This window comes from Ammospiza caudacuta, chromosome 2 (genome assembly GCF_027887145.1).
Source record: "Ammospiza caudacuta isolate bAmmCau1 chromosome 2, bAmmCau1.pri, whole genome shotgun sequence".
NCBI classification, from domain to species: Eukaryota; Metazoa; Chordata; class Aves; order Passeriformes; family Passerellidae; genus Ammospiza; species Ammospiza caudacuta.
Window position 1 is genome coordinate 94,154,254 of NC_080594.1, and position 21,154 is coordinate 94,175,407.

Consider the following 21,154-nt stretch of genomic DNA (forward strand, 5'->3'; position numbering starts at 1 on the left):
GGAAATTTCTGAATCTGATCTGCTTCTCACTTATGAATTAACCAAAAATAGGAATAATAAAGGGAAACTTCCAAAAATATCCTTCTTAGGAGCCATTAATATAATGTGACCATGAAAAGTCCACTGAAAGCTAGATCTTTTGGCCAGAATATATAATCAAAGGAGCTTCAAGAGTTTATCTTAAGTGTTTAGGGTTGGTTGGTTGGTTGGTTTGTTGTTTGGGGGTACTTTGGGTTTTTTGTGTTTTGTTTTGTTTGAGTTTTTTAATTGTAATTGTGATACTAAATTTTTGTCTTTGGTTGATTTGAGCAGATACTTAAAGCTTTAGAACAGAGCAAGTAGCTTTATTTGAAAAGGATTAGAGGACACTGATACCTGGGCCACAGTAAATGCAAGGTTTACATGGGACACTCAAATCAAAATGGGTACATAGAGCCTTACAGAAAGGCTGGGAAATGTCTCAATGTCAGTGGGTATCTTTTCCACTCAATAACATGCTCACCTTAAAAAATGCCTCTACAGAGTTTTTAGTTGAAAAGTTGTGATTCAGAATTAGAAATTCTGAACAATTGGAGCAGCTTGTTTTTGGAAGTAACTGATAATTGGAACAGTTTGTTTTGGAAGTCCTTCCCACTGTCAGTTGCCCAGATCTTCTCTGTGTAGGACAGCTCCTAGATGGCCCACAGATAAGCCCATGAAAGAGAAGAGGAACACAAGCACCTAAACCACAAACTCCCACATTACGGTCTCCAAATAGAACAATGCCAGATTTCAAATTTATGTCTGGCAGTTGATTTGTTTTTCTTAAAAGTCCTCATTTGCATCAGGTGAAGTTAAAAAACCTGAATCATCTTCTAGCCAGACCAATTAATTTTCAATAAAAGCCCAGCATGTATTGAATAAGAATTTCATTGATGAAGTGTGCAATAAAGTAAAATCCCCTTTGTTTTCTGTAGCACTGGGGGCTACTGTGTTGCCTTTTTGCACAGTAAAATGAGGCTTGAGAAGAGAAAGTGGCTAAAAAGTAAAAAAAGTGATCTGACCTTGAATTGCTACAAAGATCTTGGGAATAGGAAGGTCCTGTCTAGGGTAAGTGATACAGAGCGTGTTTGCCAGGCAAATTTCTGGATCAGCAGTGTGCACCTGGCAGAAGTCTTACTCTTCCTTTGATAAAGTTTCTTCTCCCAGCATGAATTAAAGTAATGGTTCTTTTATTTCTAAATTACTACAAGACTCTGTAGTCTTTCAGCTTAGTGTGGGGTTTTATTCCTAGTTTCAAATGAGTAATACAATCTATGCCTTACCTAAGGAGTTTGATGGTATTGTATGCTTAATCTTTAAAATGCTGTGTAGGGCGCAACACTTTGCTTTCAAGGGAAAGAACCATCCTGGCAGAGAGAAAAATATCAGTAGGATGCTGCCACTGATTTGGCAGAGACTGTTTGATGCTTTGTTAGCTGGCTGTTGATTGTTTGCTTTTTTAGTTATGTTTGAAGGAGCTTCCAGAACAACTGGTCTTTAAGTGGGTAGTTCCATTCAGATACAGCAAAATCCAGAAGAATACAGAGGATTTGCAGAGGAACTGCACATTGCTAATTAGAAAAGTTAGAACTGGGGACACATCTGAAAGAAATTAAATCCCCCTCCAGACAACATGGATCACGCTCTGAAGAGCTGTGCCTCTTTGCCTGTCTCCTTCAGTGTGGGCTGTAGGCAAAGAGAATTGTCACACAACATTCCAAGACCTGCACAGCTACCAAAGCCTTTCCTAATAAAAATGAGTAAGTTAACGCCTGTGTGTGAAGGTGCACTGGAGAAAGTTGCTCTTTGATCAGTTGATGGTGTGTGCCTGCCGCCGTGGCCATCTGGCACCCAGGAGCGGCGGAGGCGCCGGCAGGCAGTGCAGGCAGGGCTCTGCTTCTCCTCCTCCTGCCAAAAGATGCAGGTGGAAGAGCATTAAACCCACCCCACCAGAGCAGGTTCGTTTAATGCACCCATCGGAATTGAAAAATGCCTCTGCTTGTGGTTTTAACAAATACTATGAAAAGTCATCCCAGCATCTCATTTTCTGGAAGTGCAGTGTTTCTGTCAGGCCACTCCACCTATCCTCTGGGGAAAGCATCTGAGTGTTATTTTAGGCACAGGAATGTCATCCAGAAGTACAGGCATTAGAAACACCTGGGTGAATACCAGGGTGTTTTATTAAATATAGCTTTACCTTTTCATTGTCCCTATAGGACACCCCATTGACAAGCATGATGCACAGCAGGGAACAGACTACTCAAAGACATATGTATGCAAAGAAAACTGTGTCATTTTTGTAAATACAACTCTGGAAAAAAAACCCCAAACCTTCTTACAGAAGGTTGATTTTTAAGGACTCCTCTAACATCCCTTGTGTTATGTGCTGGTATGTATTTGCAAGCTGACTCTTAGTTCAAATTGAATAAAATGAAAAATGGTATAGGATAATACAGCAATACACCTTTTGCACTCCAGTATGGGTTAAAGAACTGTGACAGGACCAAAGCAGCAGGAGGCTGTGTCCAACAGAGTTACCCCCTGCTCTGTGGGACTCAGCAAGAAGAGGAGCAAGTAGATGGGGAGGACAGGGGCTGCATAAACCAGTACTTCCACCAAAACATTGTTCATGCAGTCCCAGCCTGGGTGAGATAATCTACCTTTCACTGGGACAAAATGAACTCTGGCAAGAATTCTTCACACTCAAGTGGCTTCCATCAAATAGGTTTCACTCTTTTATCATACCAAACAATGAACTTCTTAGGCTTTTTTTTCTCATGGGCCATGATTTTTTAGTATGTTTGTTTAATTTTTTTAATGACAGTGAAAGCTTCAGAGCTCTTTTTAGTTCTAAAAGAAAGATTTAGGGCATTCTGCCTATTCCACTTTTCCACAAGGACATTAATGCATAGCCAACAAAGAATATTACAACTGTTTACAGTAGCCTTCAGTGAGTTGCATGAGACTTGGGGATTTTGAAAGAAATAAAAGTATTTGGTTACAGAATCAAAAGCTAAACAAAAGGCTTCAAACTCAAAAATGTTTGGAAATGCTCAAACAAATGCAATGAAAAATTACCAATTTGCCAGCTTTTATAACCCTGTGAATCATCAAGCATGTATTGTTTTGTCTCTCTTCTGAGCTTCAGAAACCAAAGCAACTCTGAAGGTCAGCATGTCTAATATTTTGCCTTTTGACACGTCCAAGTTTAGTTGTTTAAACATATAGTTCTGCTTACATGGGATATTTTGCAAATTAAGCAATGCTGCTTGGTGGTGTAAGAGGTACTGCAGATTTCAGCTGAGCTACATGAGATGGACAGTGCCTGCTCTGATATAACACACCTACATTCTCAGGCTTATCATCACCTGCATCTTAGTTTTCCTGAGATCCAGAGTATAGCATTATGGGGCAGTCTGCTGCAGTCATTGGGGTCATTTGGTAAATGACCATGGCTGCTCAGTTTGCTTCCAGCTAAACAGTGACTCTAGGAATGATATTGGTGCTGGCTGGAGATTGCTTAAAGGTGTTTGTTTTGTTTCCCCAGAGTGTTTCTCAGCTTCCCTATGGCAAAGCCCTGTACACATATGAGGGAAAGGAGCCTGGTGACCTCAAGTTTAACAAGGGGGACATCATCATCCTGCGGCGCAAGGTGGACGAGAACTGGTACCACGGGGAGCTCAATGGCAACCACGGCTTCTTCCCCGCCAGCTACATCCAGTGCATCAAGCCCCTCCCACAGGCTCCACCTCAGGGCAAAGCACTTTACGACTTTGAAATAAAGGATAAAGATCAAGACAAGGATTGCTTGACCTTCACCAAGGTAGGGGAATAGGTGTTTTTAAAATGTTCAGCAGTCTGCTTAGATAGGGAGTGATGGGGCACATGTGGTGCTGGCAGCTGAGCCAGGGGTGCTGGGACTGGTGGGACACCTTCCTTGTCTTCCTGGCCTCCCTGGCCTGCCCTGGACTCTGTGAGATTGTGCCATGAATACCAAGGCTGGTGTAAAGCTAGTGAAGCTCAACAAGCAGAACTGGCTGCACACTTTCTGAGAATATTTTTTCCCTCTAAAAAGCATGCATTTCATCTGCATTGAAATGTTCCCCAAGAATTACTCAAATTTCAGAAAAAAAACTCTAATGGAAATGTGTCTTTTAATGTTTCTTATTGAATCAGATGTTCCAGTGTTTTAAAATGGCATTCAGCTTCAAAATGTGTATTGCATCGTACCATATACCAATTAGCAGTTGAAATACACTATCATCATAATAGTATTTCCTATTTTAAGAACATAAAAACAGTAAAAGGCAGACATTTAAAAAATGGTCTTTGGTGGTTTTTTAAAACGAAAATGTTTAATAAATTCCTGTTGGAATGTGAGAAAACGGAGATATTGTAATTTCCTTTGGATTTAAAATGTCACGTTTTCCCTTTCACCCCCTCCTTCCCACCTGCTTTTTGCCTCCCACTCCCCTCCCTAGCAATTTGTCTTGACCTTAGATGGGTTTCATGGATATCAAGAAACTCATAGTAAAATAAAGCCTATCCCCTATTGTTAATTTATGGCAGTGAATACCATGGAGAACCTGTTCATTGTCATTTTCTGTTTTATTTCAGCTGTCTGCGGCTGTTATAGTATCACATAAAGTAATAACAGTTATGCTGAAAATGAATATGAAATAGACGATAAAAATATCCTTCACCAGGATTTTACTGACCTCCTCTTTTGAAGCTACTTATTATAGCTGAATGAATTATTTGCAGCATGTAATTTTCTCACCGAATGCAACATCTTTTTCACTCATGCAGTGTTTCTCAGCAGAATGCAATTTCCTAGACTGTATACTTTCTCATATTTATTTAACAAAGGATTTGTAAGCACTTTTGCTCCATAGCAAGTGAAGTGTTTGATTGCAAACACTGCAAACCCTGCGACCAGCCAGCCTCCCTGGAGCCATGAATCTCTGTGAGAAAGTGGGCTGCTTAGTGAGAAGTAACAGCCCTGCACTAACAGAAGTTAGCCAGAAGTTACCTCTGAGACCTTATCAGTAAATATATATTTTCTGGTGCGTTGTTTTCCTCGCTGCCTGCCCAGAGGTACACTGGTGACTTCTCTGAGCTGCAGTCTTCCTTCTCTGCTTAAAGTATTCCTTGATTGCTCAGTCTTAAGAAATTTAATAGGTGTGCCAGGCAGTTGTGGTCTTTTTTGTTACAGCAGGTCCTTTCCTAGACACTTTTGCATTTGATATATTTGGTGCCATATATTAGAAAACCTCCTTTACAATAACTGCCTTTGTATAGTGATAGTTCTCATTTTCTTGGCTGTCCAATGTCATTCTCACATGGAGCATTTCTTCCTGCTGTATAGCTCTACTCTCAATCTCTCAATTTTCCTTGTTTTCACCCCTCATGTTACTGTCGGCATCCATTTATCCCTGATGACTGTGTTTTCCCCAAGGGGGTTTGGTTTCTCTTCTACTGCTATTTTCTTCTTCAGCTCCTTCCACTACACACACTGTCACCTTGTAACAGTTTTTATGCCCTGCCTATTGTTCTCCCTGACAGTGAATAATCTATTTTTCATCTTGGGATTTCACCGTCATGTTTTCATCAGTTTTCTCAATGCTAATTTTAGCTGTCACCTGTGCTGATGAAGGTTCCTGTTTAGCCCAGATTATAGATCATCTGCTGATGCAGTCAGTTCCTCTGCACAGAGTCCTGAGCACTGCAGTGCTGGAGATGGGATTTGTCACTTTGGGTAATATGCATCACTTGAATGTCTCAGTTTGCATCTGAAGATGCTGGACCAGTTTCAATTACACTATTTGTTCCTTCCTCTGGCAGAGGGGTTACATTGGCATAACACTTACACAAACTAATATAACCTATTTGTGTACTGCAACTCATTTCAGGCTACCAGACACTTGTGATTGGATTTTACTTATAAACATAAAATAAAGAAGAGTTCTCCTCTAAAGAGAAGTTACAAGAAGGAAACTCAAACATGGGGATATTCTGTATCATTTTGTTTTGTTGTTCTTTTGCTGGGCTTTGCTTTTCCCCATCCCTCTTTTACTATGCACTCAGAATACCTACTGGTACAGTAAAAGAAAACAAAGGAAGGATATTTGGTGTTTCCTCTTACTAAATTGTTTTGTTACATTTTTTCAAAATGAAAATGTTTCATTGTTCCAGATGTGTATTGCAGGGAAATGAAGTCTGCTTTACACAGATCCTCATGAGGAGTGCTGCAGGGTGCTTCTGCCATTTACCTATTTTCATCTCCTGAGGATACAACACTCTCCAGATAAAAGGCCAAAGATGTAAATGTAATCATTTTTATGTGTAAGAATAAATTCAGGAGGGGCAGAGAAAAATCTGTCTCGAGTATCCAGTGCAAAAAACAAAGCTCCCACATTCTTTTGCACCATTTGGACTGCTCCTTCAAGTCCTCTTCCCAGAGAAGCCATACATACAGGCATAGTGTCTCACCTCTGTTCTCTCCTCTGTGGTGTCTGTAAGAAGATAGAACTTACCCAGATTTCCTATTTAATTTGTTTTCCCTCCGTCTTTGGCAGTGATTAGCCAAACCAGGCAGTTGTTTTTTTCTATATAACAACTGGTTCCAGCCTTGTGTCAGCTGTGCAACAATTTAATGACAGTAGTTTCAGAAGTTGTACTCCTGATGTTCTCTAGTGTGGTTGGGACCATGCTGTGGCCTACAGAGCCTAATTGCATGCTCTTGGGATATACTTACTGGTTCAGCTGTCTAATCTCTCCTAACGTGGTACCACAGTATGGACATGGGATCCTGCTGTCTCTCTATCTGTCCTTCTCTGGGCTGTGAATGCTGGTACAAACCACATGCAGGAGGATTCTGCTCTCAGGTGTAGCAGTGCAAATCTGAAGTAGTTGCTCCAGACTTACACTGAGTCCAGTGTCAGCCCACACATTTGTTTTGGTGTTTGACCACCCTTTGCATGCATCTTCACATGGCCATCAGAAGGCTGAGTGACGCTGGTCGATGAGGCTCAAACCTGTCAAGGTAGCATCAGCCGTTCACCATGCTTCATTGCTCAGCACATTGTTAATAACATCAACTCTTTCCCTCATTTTCCAACACTTTTGATCCCAGCCCACAGTGGTGTCGAACAAGAGCCGTGCCAATCTTAGAACCATCACATCCAATACTTGTTCCTGGCTGTGGAGCAGCCCCTTAGCACTCAGTTCCAGCAGCACTTGCTGTTCACAGAGGGACCATCCCAGCAATAGCTGGTGACAGGATTCTGGTGCCAGCTGGCAAGCGCTGTCTCTGGACTCACCAAGCAGCACATGGTGCCATCGCTGCGAGCTCCCCAGTGCTCTAGATGGAGTAGTTATCTCTGCAGAATAGCAGGCACAGCTGCTCTGTATTGCTCCGTTAATGGCCATTAATGACTAGAATAAAAATCAGGCTGTGAATCATGACTGTTATAGGACAGAATTTTGTGCTGTTTTCTCAGCAAAAGGATTCATTTCTCTGTCAATCAGATAGCTTTTTAAGTGATTTATCTTTGACTTCTTTTCTGATAATGATTATAAACTGGAACTGCAGGTCCCACATGCCTGTCACAAGGCTGATCCAGCCCTGATGAATAGAGAGAAACTCAAGCAAGAAGGAGAGAGCAAATAATTAAAGGGTCTAGCAACAGGCATAAAAGGAGCGCGACATATCTTTGTCCAAACTACAGTGGATACCATTGGCTTTTGAAATGAGATTTGAGGCTTGTATTCCTTTATGCTGCCTGGAAATCAATTTAGTCAATGTGAAATAGTGAAGTGGTGTGCCAAGAGATCTGTGGCGTTTTGCTATTCATGATCCTTTTGGGAACCTTTCTAGGAATTTATAAGTAGCACGGCCATCCAACTAATATAAGGTTCTAAAATAGTTCATGCTGAAGCTTTCACCAGCTCACTGTGAAGAATGTCGTTGGCACCATTCAAAGAAACTTTCTAGTAATAGAAAAATTCAAAAGATTTTTTGGGATTTGCTGTAATTCTGAAGATTTTCAACACCCTTCTTAAAACTAATTATGTAATGGAATTCTCAAGAATTTGCACTTTGCTCTACCACACAATGATACTAATTTTGAATGTCAGCATATCTCAGAATGCATTCTCATATAGGACCATATTCAGCAGCCAGACTTGGCTGAGCCAAATGAAGTTCAGTGTATGGAAATGATTCCAGATTTCATACATCCACAGAAGGTAAAGTTGAAAGGGATCTTCAAAGGTCAGCCATTCCCCACCCCATCCTTGAGCAAAGTCAACACAGGATAAACCTTTCCTGCCAGGTGTCTGTACAGCCTGCTCCAGAGATGGGATTGCACAGTGCCTCTAGCAAAATCTGGTCAAAAGCTTCTGGGGTTTTAGAGTTTAATTTTTTTTTTCCTAATTTCTTACATGTGTAAATAGTTGCAAATATATATACACATTGATATGCAGTGCTGGGTTAATGGTTGGACTCAATGATCTTAGAGGTCCTTTGTAACCTGAACAATCTATGATTCTATTCATACCCATGTGTATGCACTTACACCACATAAGATTATGTATGTATGTGTAGTGTAGACTACATCACATTTTGTGTTTTTAAAAAACTCTTTTAGGGAAATAGCTGAGCAAATATAAAAAATAGGAACACTCATAGCAAGTCCCTGAAGTGATGCAGTAGTTTCTTTTCCTCGTTTACACCCTTTACCTAGATTCTAAATTTATGCTAATCGGTCTTTTGTAAGAGTGTGTGGAAGCTTTGCAGAGATGTATTACTGTCAGTTCTTTAAACAGATCAAAAATGGTCTGTGCAGACAGGGTTTTGGAAGGGAATACTATCTGTTTCTTCAGGAAATTAAATGCACAAATTCTTTTTGCATCCTTCCAGCTGTAATAAATAGCTGAAGGACTCAGTTTGTAGCCGTTTCTATGAGCTTTCCCCTAACGGATCATTCAGATGAATAATGCAAAGGAAACATTTAAACTATTTCAGAGTGCATGTATTCAAAATGCACATGTTCAAAAACTACTAAGTACATCACATCACATCTCTGTTCTGGCCATTTTTCTATCAAAGCCAATCCATGGTCTGAACATCCTGGATCAGGAATTTGTGGAAGACTTTTCTATGTAAGAAGTATCTGCAAAAAAAACAGCTGCCCTTGCCTGGCCATTTGACATCAGGATCTTGTTACATGGAGCATGGTAGACCATGCATTGCTCTTATTTTCACAGAGTGAGCAGTGGAAATAAAGTGAGATTGGCCAGGAACTCTGTCTCAGCTTTCTGGAGGAAGAGATTTTCTTCTTTTTAGTAAATTCCTGTGCAAGAGCAGAGAAAGACTGGATGCCATGAGGGAACAAAGCTGACTTCCCAGCTTTTCTCAGCCCACTCCTTCCTTTTTTCATAGGAGATCTGAGCATCCAGGCAGAGCCCCATTGAGAGGGTTGCCTTCCACAGCTGTTGTAGAAAGCAGTGCTTGTTTAAGCCTGGGTTTAGTATGATGACCCCAGAAGAAAGGGATGGTAGCAGAAATTCATTGGCAAACTGAGTAGTTCAATCTGGAAAAAGTCAGAGTTTTGTTCTAGTCACTTGAGCTTTCCTAATGACTTGTACATTCTGGGTGTGAACTGTACCAAGTGAAAATTTGAGCAATATGAATCTGGTTTGTACTTGTTCATCATCTCCTGAAATTCTTATACAGTCCCCTAGATTAAACATAATATCAAAGTACCATTGGTTTTAGGAAATGAACTTGTATTTAAACTGAAGCTGATCCAACAGGTGAATGCAATTTGGTTTTTTGACATGTTATCTTTGGTTTTTTATTTGCTTTGCAGTTTTACCTTACAATATTTTTTTAAAGAAAAACTGACATTCAGTGTGCTAGCTGTGTAGGCTTGTTGCTGAGCACCTTGTACTATTCCTTGTTGGAAGTGTTTCCAGGACTACCTGTGCTGTACTGGTACTTCCTTTTGAATTGTGTTCCAGAGCACACAAGCATCGCAACAGACCCTTGGATGCACAGGGACAACTTCATGCTGAGGAGTTTTCACCTGTGATTTGTAGGTGACCTCTTGGGTCAGACATTCTTCTCCCCCCTAATGAAGCCAGAAGTTACCTGTTCCCACCTGCTGTGCTCAGACCCTTGGAGCTGCTGGCAGCCAGCATGAGCTGCACTGCTCTGCAGGGTGCTTCAGTGCACTTTGAGTGGGATGCCTGGGAAAAGATGCTGGGCCAGGGATGCTGCTAGACCAGGATTCAGGAAACACTTTTACCTGGCTTGTGACCTCCTCTGTGTACTCACTGTCTAAGCTATCATTTGGGTAACCGAAAATTGGCATCTTTCTACTGAAAATACTTGATTATGTGTTTTGTGTATCTCTGATTTTAGGATGAAATTTTGACAGTCATCAGGAGGGTGGATGACAACTGGGCAGAAGGAATGCTGGGTGACAAGATTGGCATTTTCCCTATCCTCTATGTTGAGGTAAGTTTATAACACATGGTGGTGGATGCTGGTCTTGAAATCTTGTGGGGGTTTTATGCTTACAAGGGCAGGATAATCTCAAATATTCTTATATGAGAAGGATGAACTAAAACAGAATTACTGAAAAGGGAATTGCTTTTGTTGCTGTCTGCTAAGGCACTATGGGTGTACACCCAATTCAGTTTAAAGTGGTCAGCAAAATATGCTTCATGATCTCCTTCTAAAGGTTTCCCCTTTGGTGTAATCTCCAAAGTGCATAGGGGAAATAGGGGAGGAGGATTGTAGTTGGGATACCTCCACACACCTGAGGAGAGATGTGAGTTTTGGGCTGGTGGAGAGCCGTGATCCAAATGCACAGACCTGAGGAGGGGTCTGTGTCTCAGCAGGGGACACCTGTTGAGGGTGTTCTTTGTCTCAGCAGGGGCTCAGGCACCTCCACCCATGTGCCCAAGGGTTTTCATTCCATGTGTGCCTGACCCATCTTTATCCTGAGCTCTTTCCTGTTGTAATTTCCACAGGATTCTTATTTCAGAGTAAATGCTGAGACTTCACTTCCTCTGTGCACACCTGTGGTTCCACCTCTTCCCACTGCTGCCGGTTGTGCCCTTCCAGGCAGATGTTGCTTGGGACCAGTGGTGACCCTGCTGGTGCAGCTCTGTTGTCCAGGTGCCAGGCAGTGTCTTCAAGGAGCTTTCCTCCCTCATGGGTGAACCAGGGGTGCAAAGAGCAGATGGGCACCACATGCATGTGCATTTTTGTGGGGTGTTGCCACTCTGCACCCAGTAGTCAGAGCAGCATCACCCCAACTCTGCTTCCAGCCATTGTCTGGTGCCTCTGCAGTGAAGAATCTCTTGTGCCCAGAGCAGACCCTGCTTTACTGTGTGTGGCTCTGGTGCCTGCCTCTGAAATTACTTCTCCAGTTTTCTTAGTTAGTGATTGGAGACAAAATAGAGATAATTAGTGCCTGACTACCTAATTATTAACTCCGACAATGACCAATTTGGAATAAACCGTCATTAATATACATTGCATTCCTACAGTTGACAAGAACAATAATATTAACACCAGAATGTGTAGGAGCTGTTATTGGGAAACCAGCTGCCTCACATAAGTTAATGACTAGTTTTCTTCTATTCTGAATGTGTGAGACATGTTCAGTTTGTTGTGATTAAATGAGAAAGATGGGTTTCTTCCAGATTTCATCCTTTCCCCCTTCTTTTTCTTGTCCCTGGAAAGTGCAATGTTACTGTCCTGAGTTTTGCTGCAGAAGGAGTGAATGGGGGACCTCTGCACAGCCAGCCACCACTGCACCTCAGCACCTTTCCCCAGCTCTAGTTTCATCTGTAGGCTGATGATCTGTGTGCATAGAACTGCCTACGCACTGTGCAGCATCCTGATCCTTCTCCCCCTCCTAGGTATCTGTTCTCCATAATTACTGCTATTGAAGGTTGAAGGGCTCATAACCTCAGAAGAACAGCCTGCAGAGAAGTCTTGCTAAAGACTTGTTGAAGTTCTCCAAGCACTAGCACATCCTGGGTGGCCATGGAAGAGCAGGAGGTAGCGCTGTGCAGGGTCAGAACAGTGATGCTTGCAGATTCTAAAGAGATGCAGACAGCCAGGTGGCCAGCACCAGGGGCCAAGAACATGTGTGGCAAGGTCTACATGCATATACATTCATACCAGATACACACACAGAGTAGGTAAAGTTCAATTGTATATGTGTATATTCATGTCCATACACACACGTGTATTTTATCTGTATAAATTTGAAATCTGCAGATTTGAAAGCCCTATTCAAATGAGATGCTTGGGTGCCATGGCCATAATATTTGTGCAGTGGTTTGTAAAACCAAAGGGAAGTGATCCTCCAGACTACAATATTGGACACCTATTTCATTCACATAGTGGATGAAGGCCTTGTTCTGAATATGAGATGAGCTTATGCAAGTATTCAAGTTATACAATTATGTTGCTGTTGCCAGCTTCAGATGTTACTTTGCATTAAAAATTAAAAGGAATTAGCAGGTCAAGTCCCAAAGAAGTTTTTTAAATCTCTGTGCTGATATTTAAAAAGTAAATACAATAAACAAGTAGTACTTGAATCTAAAAACACTCCTCAAGTCTGTCTAAGTCCATTAAGTGGTTTTCAAACTCTTGGCAAAATGTGTAGAATAAGCAAAGTTGAATTCTCACAGTAGCCTTCCATTTGTGTCAGTGGATTGGCTGAAGTGTGTGGGATTTCACATGGCATCCTAAGCCCTGCACTCTGGACAGAGTGAATTCCAGCTTGGCAGGCTCTGCTGTCCCCAGTTGCTCCCATGGCCAGACAAGAGCTCTTACCCTTGCTGTGCAAGCCCGAGCTTTGGAAAACAAGCCAGCCACTGAGGACCTCAGGATTTAGCATGCCAGGGCTACAAACAGTGCATATAATCCTTGTTTTGGCCTCTTGTGTCAACACTTTGTCCTGGCAATTTGCTGCTTTACCCTTCACACAGGTGCTTGCCCAAAAGGCTTTTGCAGGGGCTTACAAAATTTTTGCAATGCTTGGTGAGGAGGGATGCTTAGCAAATACCTCACCAGGATCACCACTTCTGTAAAGGAAGCTTTTAGAGCCAGATCCTGGTTGCAGAAAGATGCACAAAAAACCAGCAGATGTCAAAATACACCTTGCCCCTGCAGTGTTTTAGAAAGTCTCTATCTCAGCATCATGTTTGGTTGTCTGTACAGCCATATGAGTGAAATGTGGCATAGATCTTATTCTTTATTCCTTACAAGTGTTTAACAAGGGTGCTTACATGTCTTCAGAGAGGCTTTTTCCTGCCTCTGTAGTATCATCTCTGTCCCATCCTCAGAGCAGTTACAAGTGGATAAGGAACAAATATTCACAGCTTTCAATGATTGCTTTTACAGCATGAGTCACAAACAATATGTTCTGTCAGGGAGAGTTGGGACTATTGTTTCTTCTTACTTTGTTGCTGTCCTTCATCCTCAGTAGAAGTCAGTTGGGCTGATAACTTACATTTTCATTTGTCTACAGAAAAAACCTCACAATATAATGAAATTGATCCTCAATGTGCCTTCTGTCCTGAAATAAACATCTTGTTAATAATCTGTATGGTTTGACGTCATATTCTTGCTCTGAGGAGTTTTGGACCTCTAAGGAATTCAAAGCCCTGACAAAATTTCTTTTATTTTACTGTCTTCAAGCTAGCTCCTTCATTCTTAATAACTTTTATTATCTCTGTTTCAAAGTTGTGTTCTGCTGCTATGTGCAAAATTGAGAACAATGAAGAATAAAGTGTGTCCTAATAGATTTAAGTAACTGGGAGTGAAATTTGAGGGCAATGGTGTGCCGAGTATTTGGAGGGAGGCATCCTGCTCGGATGGGCAGGAACTGGGAAATTCAAAATTCTAAGCTATTAGAGCAAAATTTCTGCCTGCAATCCCCAGAGCAAAGAAAAAGATTGACCAAGATCAAGAAGCCTTATGAATCAGTGGTAGAGCATGGCAATTATGTTGGGCGCTAATGTAATATCAGCAAATTACAATTGATGAAGTGCCAACCCATTGTTGTAATGTTTTATGGCAGCAGGAGCACTGAAAGCTGTGATTAAGTAATATTAGGAGCTTTAAAATTCTTTTTACAGAGCAGCGAAGCAGGGTAATGAGGATCTTCTCCTGTTCGTCACAGTCAAAAAGGAAAGAAAAAAGTAGAAAGGAGGTCTCGGAGAAAGAGAGAGGAGGAGAATGGGCAGAGCTGATGGGTTCGATGCCCTGCAGCATTGGTCCAGAAGACTCCCCAGGGAAAATAATTCTTGCAAGTCAGGGATTAAAAAGAGTTCAAGCAGAAGTGAAAACAAAACAAAATCCAAAAGCAAATGCATTTCTTAAAGAAAACAATGATTTTTCATTCCAAAATTATCTTTGCAAAGCAGACTATCCATTCAAGTTTTATGCTGTACTGCAGGATCTAAAAGTCATCCTAAAAAAGCTTAACCATAGAGGTGAACCGGAGCACATTTACCAGGATCCCAGCTGAGGTTGTTCAGTAGTGTCACAGAGGCCCATGCTCCCAGCAGAGGAGGGTCCTCAGCTGTGTAACCATGTACTTTGCTGAGAGTAGCCTTCAGTTAGCTGTAAATGAAAGCAGATGGCTTACCCTTTCAGTCTGGATGGCAGATTTTGTCCTTTTTTTCTCTACAGGCAGATTCCCAACAGCCATTTCCCACTATGCTGGTGTCCCCAGTGGCAGTCATCACAGTTATATTATTGAAAACTCAGATGTGTCTGCATGTGTATTTCTAGCTCTAATAGCTATTTTGACCATTTTCAACAAATGATTGTTGCCCTGTCCACTTCTTCTTTATGTTTTTTTCTCTCCTCATTCTGTTTGGTTTCTCCTTTCAGCTGCAGGACAGATGGGTCCCTATGGGACTCTCATAATTAATTCAACCTTGATGTCTGACCCATCATTTATTTTTGTGTGGTCTTGGTGGCAGCACACTCTGAATCTTTCTGAGTATCTTTTATGAAAACCTTCCAAAAAACCTGAAGCATTAGATGTTCATTAAATACTAACGTTTGTTTGGTGCCCTTTTCAAAAAGAATGTGCAATCTCTGTTTTTAAGTACTGTAAAAATGGTTCATTTTAGCCTTGCAAGTATCATTTAATGTGAATAAAAATGGAATCTTTTGAAAGGTGGGTAGATGGAAGCTAATGTAGATGATTTTAGAAAAGCTGACTTACTAAATCTCAGAGGAGCAAATTCATCCCAGTTGTAAGTAGGTGTAACACTAATGAGTTAAGAATTATACCCATTAACATCACAATTGATTTTTTTCTGTTCTCTCTCCTTTTGTATGTCAGATAAAAATGGAATAAGAACCTTGTAAAGCTGACAATAATGTAAGTGCTAAGAGATGTTCAGCCAATTTCTGTTGAAAAGCTTTATTGATATGCATTTTCAAGGTTTGTGCATATATTGTTTTAAGAATTTCATTCCTGCACCTTCATAGCTTCTAAAAAGTTGGTCCCACTTGTTTTTATCCTGTATAGAATATTAAGATACCAAGATTAAGATTACGAAGATAGTTCTTGGTATCAGATTTCTGTGTGAATGGAGAACAAAATACAGTTCTCATGCTTCACATTCAAAATAAAACATGCAGAATTTCTGTGAAGGCTGCCAGAGGGACCTCTATTTTCACATCAATCCATGAATAAAACTCACTGATTTAAAGTACTCTTACATGCATACAAAGTAAAATAGTCTGTGGAAGTTCAAATTAAGATTATGTTAGTCAGGAAAACTAAGAGTATTAGCTGTCAGAGGTGAGAAAAATATTAAATATACAACATATTACAATATATAAATATGTATTCTTCTATTATATATCTATTACTTATATATATATACACATTATTTTTAATCTGTGGCCATTTTTCTGCATAACAGCTTGATTTCTTATGTTCCCTTTTGCCTCTATAAATAAAGAACCTTGTGCTCTTTGATTTAATTTCCTATGTAAAATGTAAATTAGCATGACATTGGGCAGAAAATTTGTCTTCTTTAAATTCGACTGGTTTCTTTTAAGTTCTCTTGATTTCTAGCACCCTTCATGAAGCGATCATTCATACAGATTCTCTAACACTTTCCTCCCTCTTCAGGATACAAAACTGAGTTCCACTGTCACCTTTTGACTTAAATATCAGGTTTTCCCTGGACTAGCTGAGCCCCTCAGCTCTGTAGACCTTTTCGTGTCACTCAGTCCCCTCAGGCTGTGTCTGGACAAGTCAAAGCAGAGCAGCTTTCTGGTTTCTTTGTCACCACATTTGCACTGAAGTTCATCTCAGGTGGCTGCCACAGAGGGGAAGCCTGCACACAGAAATAGGTAGGAGTACCGTCACATTTGAGTCATCCTCCAGCCCAGACAATTATGAGATCTGTGTGAGCCATGGTGAGAGCCAGCATGTAAATTTAGACACAGCTGTAGGTTGTGAAAATTTGCCTTTTGAGAACTGACAGTTTTAGTTACAGGTCTTCTCTTGATTTTACTCTTCCCTACTTTCATTTGAATGAGCTCAAAATTATTTGGATTTATGTGTTAAGACCAATATTTCTATTCATCAAAACCAGATCCGAGTTGTTATCACCTCTTATTGTTTCAGGGTGTGTTAAACCAGAAATTTGTCAGCTGTCATATCCAAAAATATCTTTCCTACCCACTCCTCCTAATTATGAGTAACATCTGAATTTCCTAGACTGTGTTTTGTAAAAATAACTCTCTGGAGCAATTTATGGCAAAAAACAGGTTTCCAGCACAACCAACTCAAGCACGCAACCTTTGCAAATAAGCCCATTTCCTGAGTCTTTCAGGGTGATATATATCAATTCTATATCTGCACAGGGCATTTTTGAAGTGCTGCTTCCTAAATGGCAAAAATTAGGTTCCTTAGGCATCTAAGCTGATCTGATAACAAGACTTTGGTCTATAGCCACAATCCACTGAAGGACTTCTGGCATTTCCCCTGCAAAATCCTGTTTGTATCCTGCCTGGTGCAAATGGACTGGGGTCTGGCCTACTGTGTTTGCATCTGCTGCCACTTTGCTCTCAGCACATCAGCCCTTCCCTTCACCTTCAGATCACCTGAACCAGGCTTGTGCTTTAATATATGTTTTCTGCTCCTGGGTGCATTTCTGTCTCATTTCTGTTATTTCTACACTGAGTTTTGGGCTGCCTCAAAGCTTTTGTTCTGCTGTTATGGTTGCAGGGTTGCTTGTGTTACAAAACAATCACTAGTGATGATTTATGAAGGATAAAGTAAGTAGATAGCACATCTCTTAGAGATTAGTTTTGCCTGTGCAACAAATGTGTTGGACTTGGCAGTGGTGCTGAGAAGCCTCACAGCACACAACCATTGCAGTGACAAACCCCAGCACTAGAAATTAGCATTCCAAGCACTAGAAATTAACATTCCCAAGTGAGCATACCCTCTGTCCCACAGGGCTCTGAGTGGGATCTAGAGCCTCTCATCAGTAGTCCATGCTCTCTAGAGAAGGTACTGAAGAGACGTTTTGTCTTTTCCAGCCATTGATCACCTTTGACAGCTTCTAAAGATTGTTTCAGCACTGATGACTTCCTGGGATCTTTTTCCTTTTGAAAATAAAGTACATTTCAGTCTCACTTACCTAGAGCTAATGCATGAATGTATATTAAGAAGTTATATGTCAACAGATACACTGTCTAGAAGTTAATTAAACATAAAATCCTAGAGGATTTCATTATTTTTCACACCAGCATTCTTTATCTTTTTTCCTAGTGTTCTTGTTAGTGCATGTTGCACATCTTAATTATCTTCCTTCTTGGGGAATTAGCTCCCTTCTTGGGGAGCTTTCCTAATGCCTTAAAACTCTGAATGGAGATCTTAAATCCAAATAGAGACATGGAGGGTCAGTAGGAGGGTTTTGGGAGATGCCCCTGGCAAACTAGCTGCCTTCTCTGCCCCTTTGCTGGTGGCCAGAGCCCCATGAGCAAAGAGCAAAATGTTTCCATGTGTCTGCCTGATGCTGGGAGTGATGAAAAAAGTGTGCCCTATATTAAAATCCCAGATTGTGAAAGGACCTGGCAGAGGTGGAAGCCCATGTTATCCTTTGTTGTGCCAGTGGTGGGTAAGATGCTCTCCATCAGAGGGACAGGAGGGACAGCTGATGAGAGTGACACCAAAAAGGAATTACCAAGGAGTGCCTGTTAGAGCCCCCTCTGGTCTTTGTTTTCAGAAAATAGCATGTTGCATAAGTATGATGGAGAGACATAGATTTCACAGATGAGCCACTCAGGGGATAAGGAATGGTCTGGGTGGTTACATTCAAAGAGTGATTTTGGTGTCTAAGTGGAGAGCAGTGATGAGTGACATTCCTTAGGGGTCAGTGTTGGGACCAGTGCTGTTTAAAATGTCTGTTGGTGACATGGAGAGTGGGATCAAGTTCACCCTCTGTAACTTTTCTGGTGCTACCAAGCTCTGAGGTGTGGTCAACACGCTGGAGGGAAGGGAGGGCATCCAGAGGGACCTGGACAGGCCTGAGAGGTGGGACCATGCAAACCTCACAAAGTTCAACAAGGCCAAGTGCCAAGTATCTGGGACAGGGCAATCCCAAGCACAGGTACAGATTGCATGAAAAATGGACTGAGAGCAGTCCTTAAAAGAAAGTCTTGGAAGTGCTGTTGGATGAGAAGCTCAGCAAGGCTCAGCAGTGCACAATTGCAGCCGAGAGATCCAGACACATCCTGGGCTGCATCCAAAGCAGCATGGCCAGTGGGGTGAGGAAGATGACTCTTCCCTCTACTCTGCTTTCATGAGACCCCCCTGCAGTGCTCCATCCAGCTCTGGGGACCCCATCATAAGGAAGATGTGAACCTGTCGGAACAAGTCCAGAGAAGGGCCACAAAGCTGATCAGAGGGCTGGAACACCTCTCCTGTGACAGGGGGGCTGGAACTAGATCATGTTTAAGGTCCTATCCAACCCAAACCATTCCGTGTTTTTATGCTTATTCTACCATGGTACATAGTCACAAATGTGTCTAAACTTGACCTATTGAACCTTCAAGAAGAGTAGTTTGAAGAATAACAGTTTCCTGATAGAATGTAGCAATGAATCGGTTTTGCCTCTTTCTTTACTTCTTATTGTCGCACATGCTGGAATGGTCAAACTGCTTTTATTCTAGGCACAAAAAGATCAGTGAGTGTGTGTGTATGCTGAATGCATGCTTCAAATAATAAAAATAACAGATGAAGTTGGGGTTTTGCCTAAAAATGTCATTAGCTGTGCCAAAACCAGATGTTGAAGTCTGAAATCCTCTGACATTTTGTTAGGTGTTAGAGCTGAACATTGAAAAAGCCAAATTCAAAAGACTAGAGAAAGAATCTGCAAATTAAACAGGGGAAAATCAGAAACAGAGGAAGATAGTTGGAATTAATTTGGGAATCTCTATCTTTTCCAGATTTTCTCTAGAACACACAGGACTCTTGAAGGCTGACCCCTTTGTGTTTAGTCTATCCTGTAGAAGAAATTGTATTGGTTTTGCTTACTTTTTTCCTTTACAAAGTAGACCAGTCATTGTTTATTTTATCTCCTGCTGCATCCTTTTTGAGTGTAATACTGGCATTATTTTAACCTGACAAAAGCAAGGGCTACTGCCAAAGGGATTGTCTTGCTTTTAACTCATGTGTGACAATTCTTTCTTTCTGCCCTCCATGTTCCAGGACTACCAGATATATCAGCATGCTGAGATGAATCAGGGAAGTCACCCTGTTGAAAGCTATTCATTTAAGCTGGAGCTGTTTTAGTTTCCAGTCATATCTGTTACATTTACTGCACAGTCACATGAACATCCTTGCTGATGCAGGGCAGAAAGAGGGAAGATGGGAAAGGAGGCCATGTGGTACCTCACACTGCAGGAAAACATGTCTATGAGGGCAGCAGCTCCCACCCATGGTTATCCTGCAGTGAGTGCTGCCATTGCACTGTGCTGTAAGCCATCAGGCAAAAATGGTGAGGTGAGGAATGTGGGACTCTGTGCAAGCAACCTCCTCCACCTCCTGGTTGTCCCTTGACTAATTTAATTATTTTATTAAGTTATAATTTTATGACAAAGCATACTAGATACTCCATAAACCAGGTTAATAATATTAGTTTTTGCTTAAGTGAGGCTGGAGGGAGTGTCCTGTTCTAAATCTGACTTTGAAGTCTTCCGATCTGTTTAGACACAATCGAATCAAATTGACAGGAAATTTCATGAGAGAGCTTTCTATAATAGAATTTTTCTGTAACAGAATTTTTCTGGAAACCTTGGGACAGAGCAAGAGAGGTGTCAGAGCATTCAGATAGTGATAGACTCATGCCGGAGGTATTCTTCTCTTACCACATGGCTAAAGGGATGGCACTGAGGGAAGAGGCAGCTCTGTTTCTCAAGAAGAAAGCAACCATGCAGAAGGAGGGAGAGCACTCCCTGATGGTCATCTCTTTGATCCCTTTCTCTGATCTGCTTCAGCCTCAATAACATAGTAAGGAATTTATAGTAATGACTTCCTCTTGTATCCTTTTCCTAGCCCAGGACAAAGGACAATGACTCTAACCTTTGAGAAATAATTTCCTGAGCATCTTCCCTCCTTGCTCCAGTCTGGTCCTTAGATTTGCCTGTTCCCAGCCAAAGCCTTTCACTTCCATAGGTGCATTGCTCAGGAAAGAGATGTGTGTGGATATATTGATTTGGTGAATGCAAGATTTTATTATCCCTCATTATATGAACTATGGGAATGGAAGAAGAGCTATAGAGATGATTAATACTGAATTAATGAAAATCTCCCAGGCCAAATGAGATCTGAGAGCTCTTGGTACTGGCACTGAGTTTCTCTGCCCTAAAGCACCTGGGGGGCTGTCATGGTTTAACCTTGGCTGACTACTGTGTTGGGATTACTGCTGTGTCTCAAGCACAAGATTTTGTCCTATGGGGGTCCTTGAAGGCACAAAAGCATTCCTGAGGGATGAGTTTAACGTCAAAGTAAAGGCAGCTCCACAGCATTCCAGTGACACACAGGTCTGCCTTTGC

At 41.4% G+C, this 21,154-nt stretch overlaps 1 protein-coding gene across 1 annotated transcript in view; it reads left to right on the forward strand.

Moving 5' to 3' along the window:
• SH3RF3 (SH3 domain containing ring finger 3) overlaps nucleotides 1–21,154 on the forward strand; it is a 244,185-nt gene that overhangs the window by 150,975 nt on the left and 72,056 nt on the right. Inside the window, exons 3-4 of the mRNA XM_058800212.1 lie at nucleotides 3,581–3,844; nucleotides 10,451–10,546. Coding sequence (XP_058656195.1) covers nucleotides 3,581–3,844; nucleotides 10,451–10,546 — 360 coding nt within the window. The remainder of the gene's footprint in view (nucleotides 1–3,580; nucleotides 3,845–10,450; nucleotides 10,547–21,154) is intronic.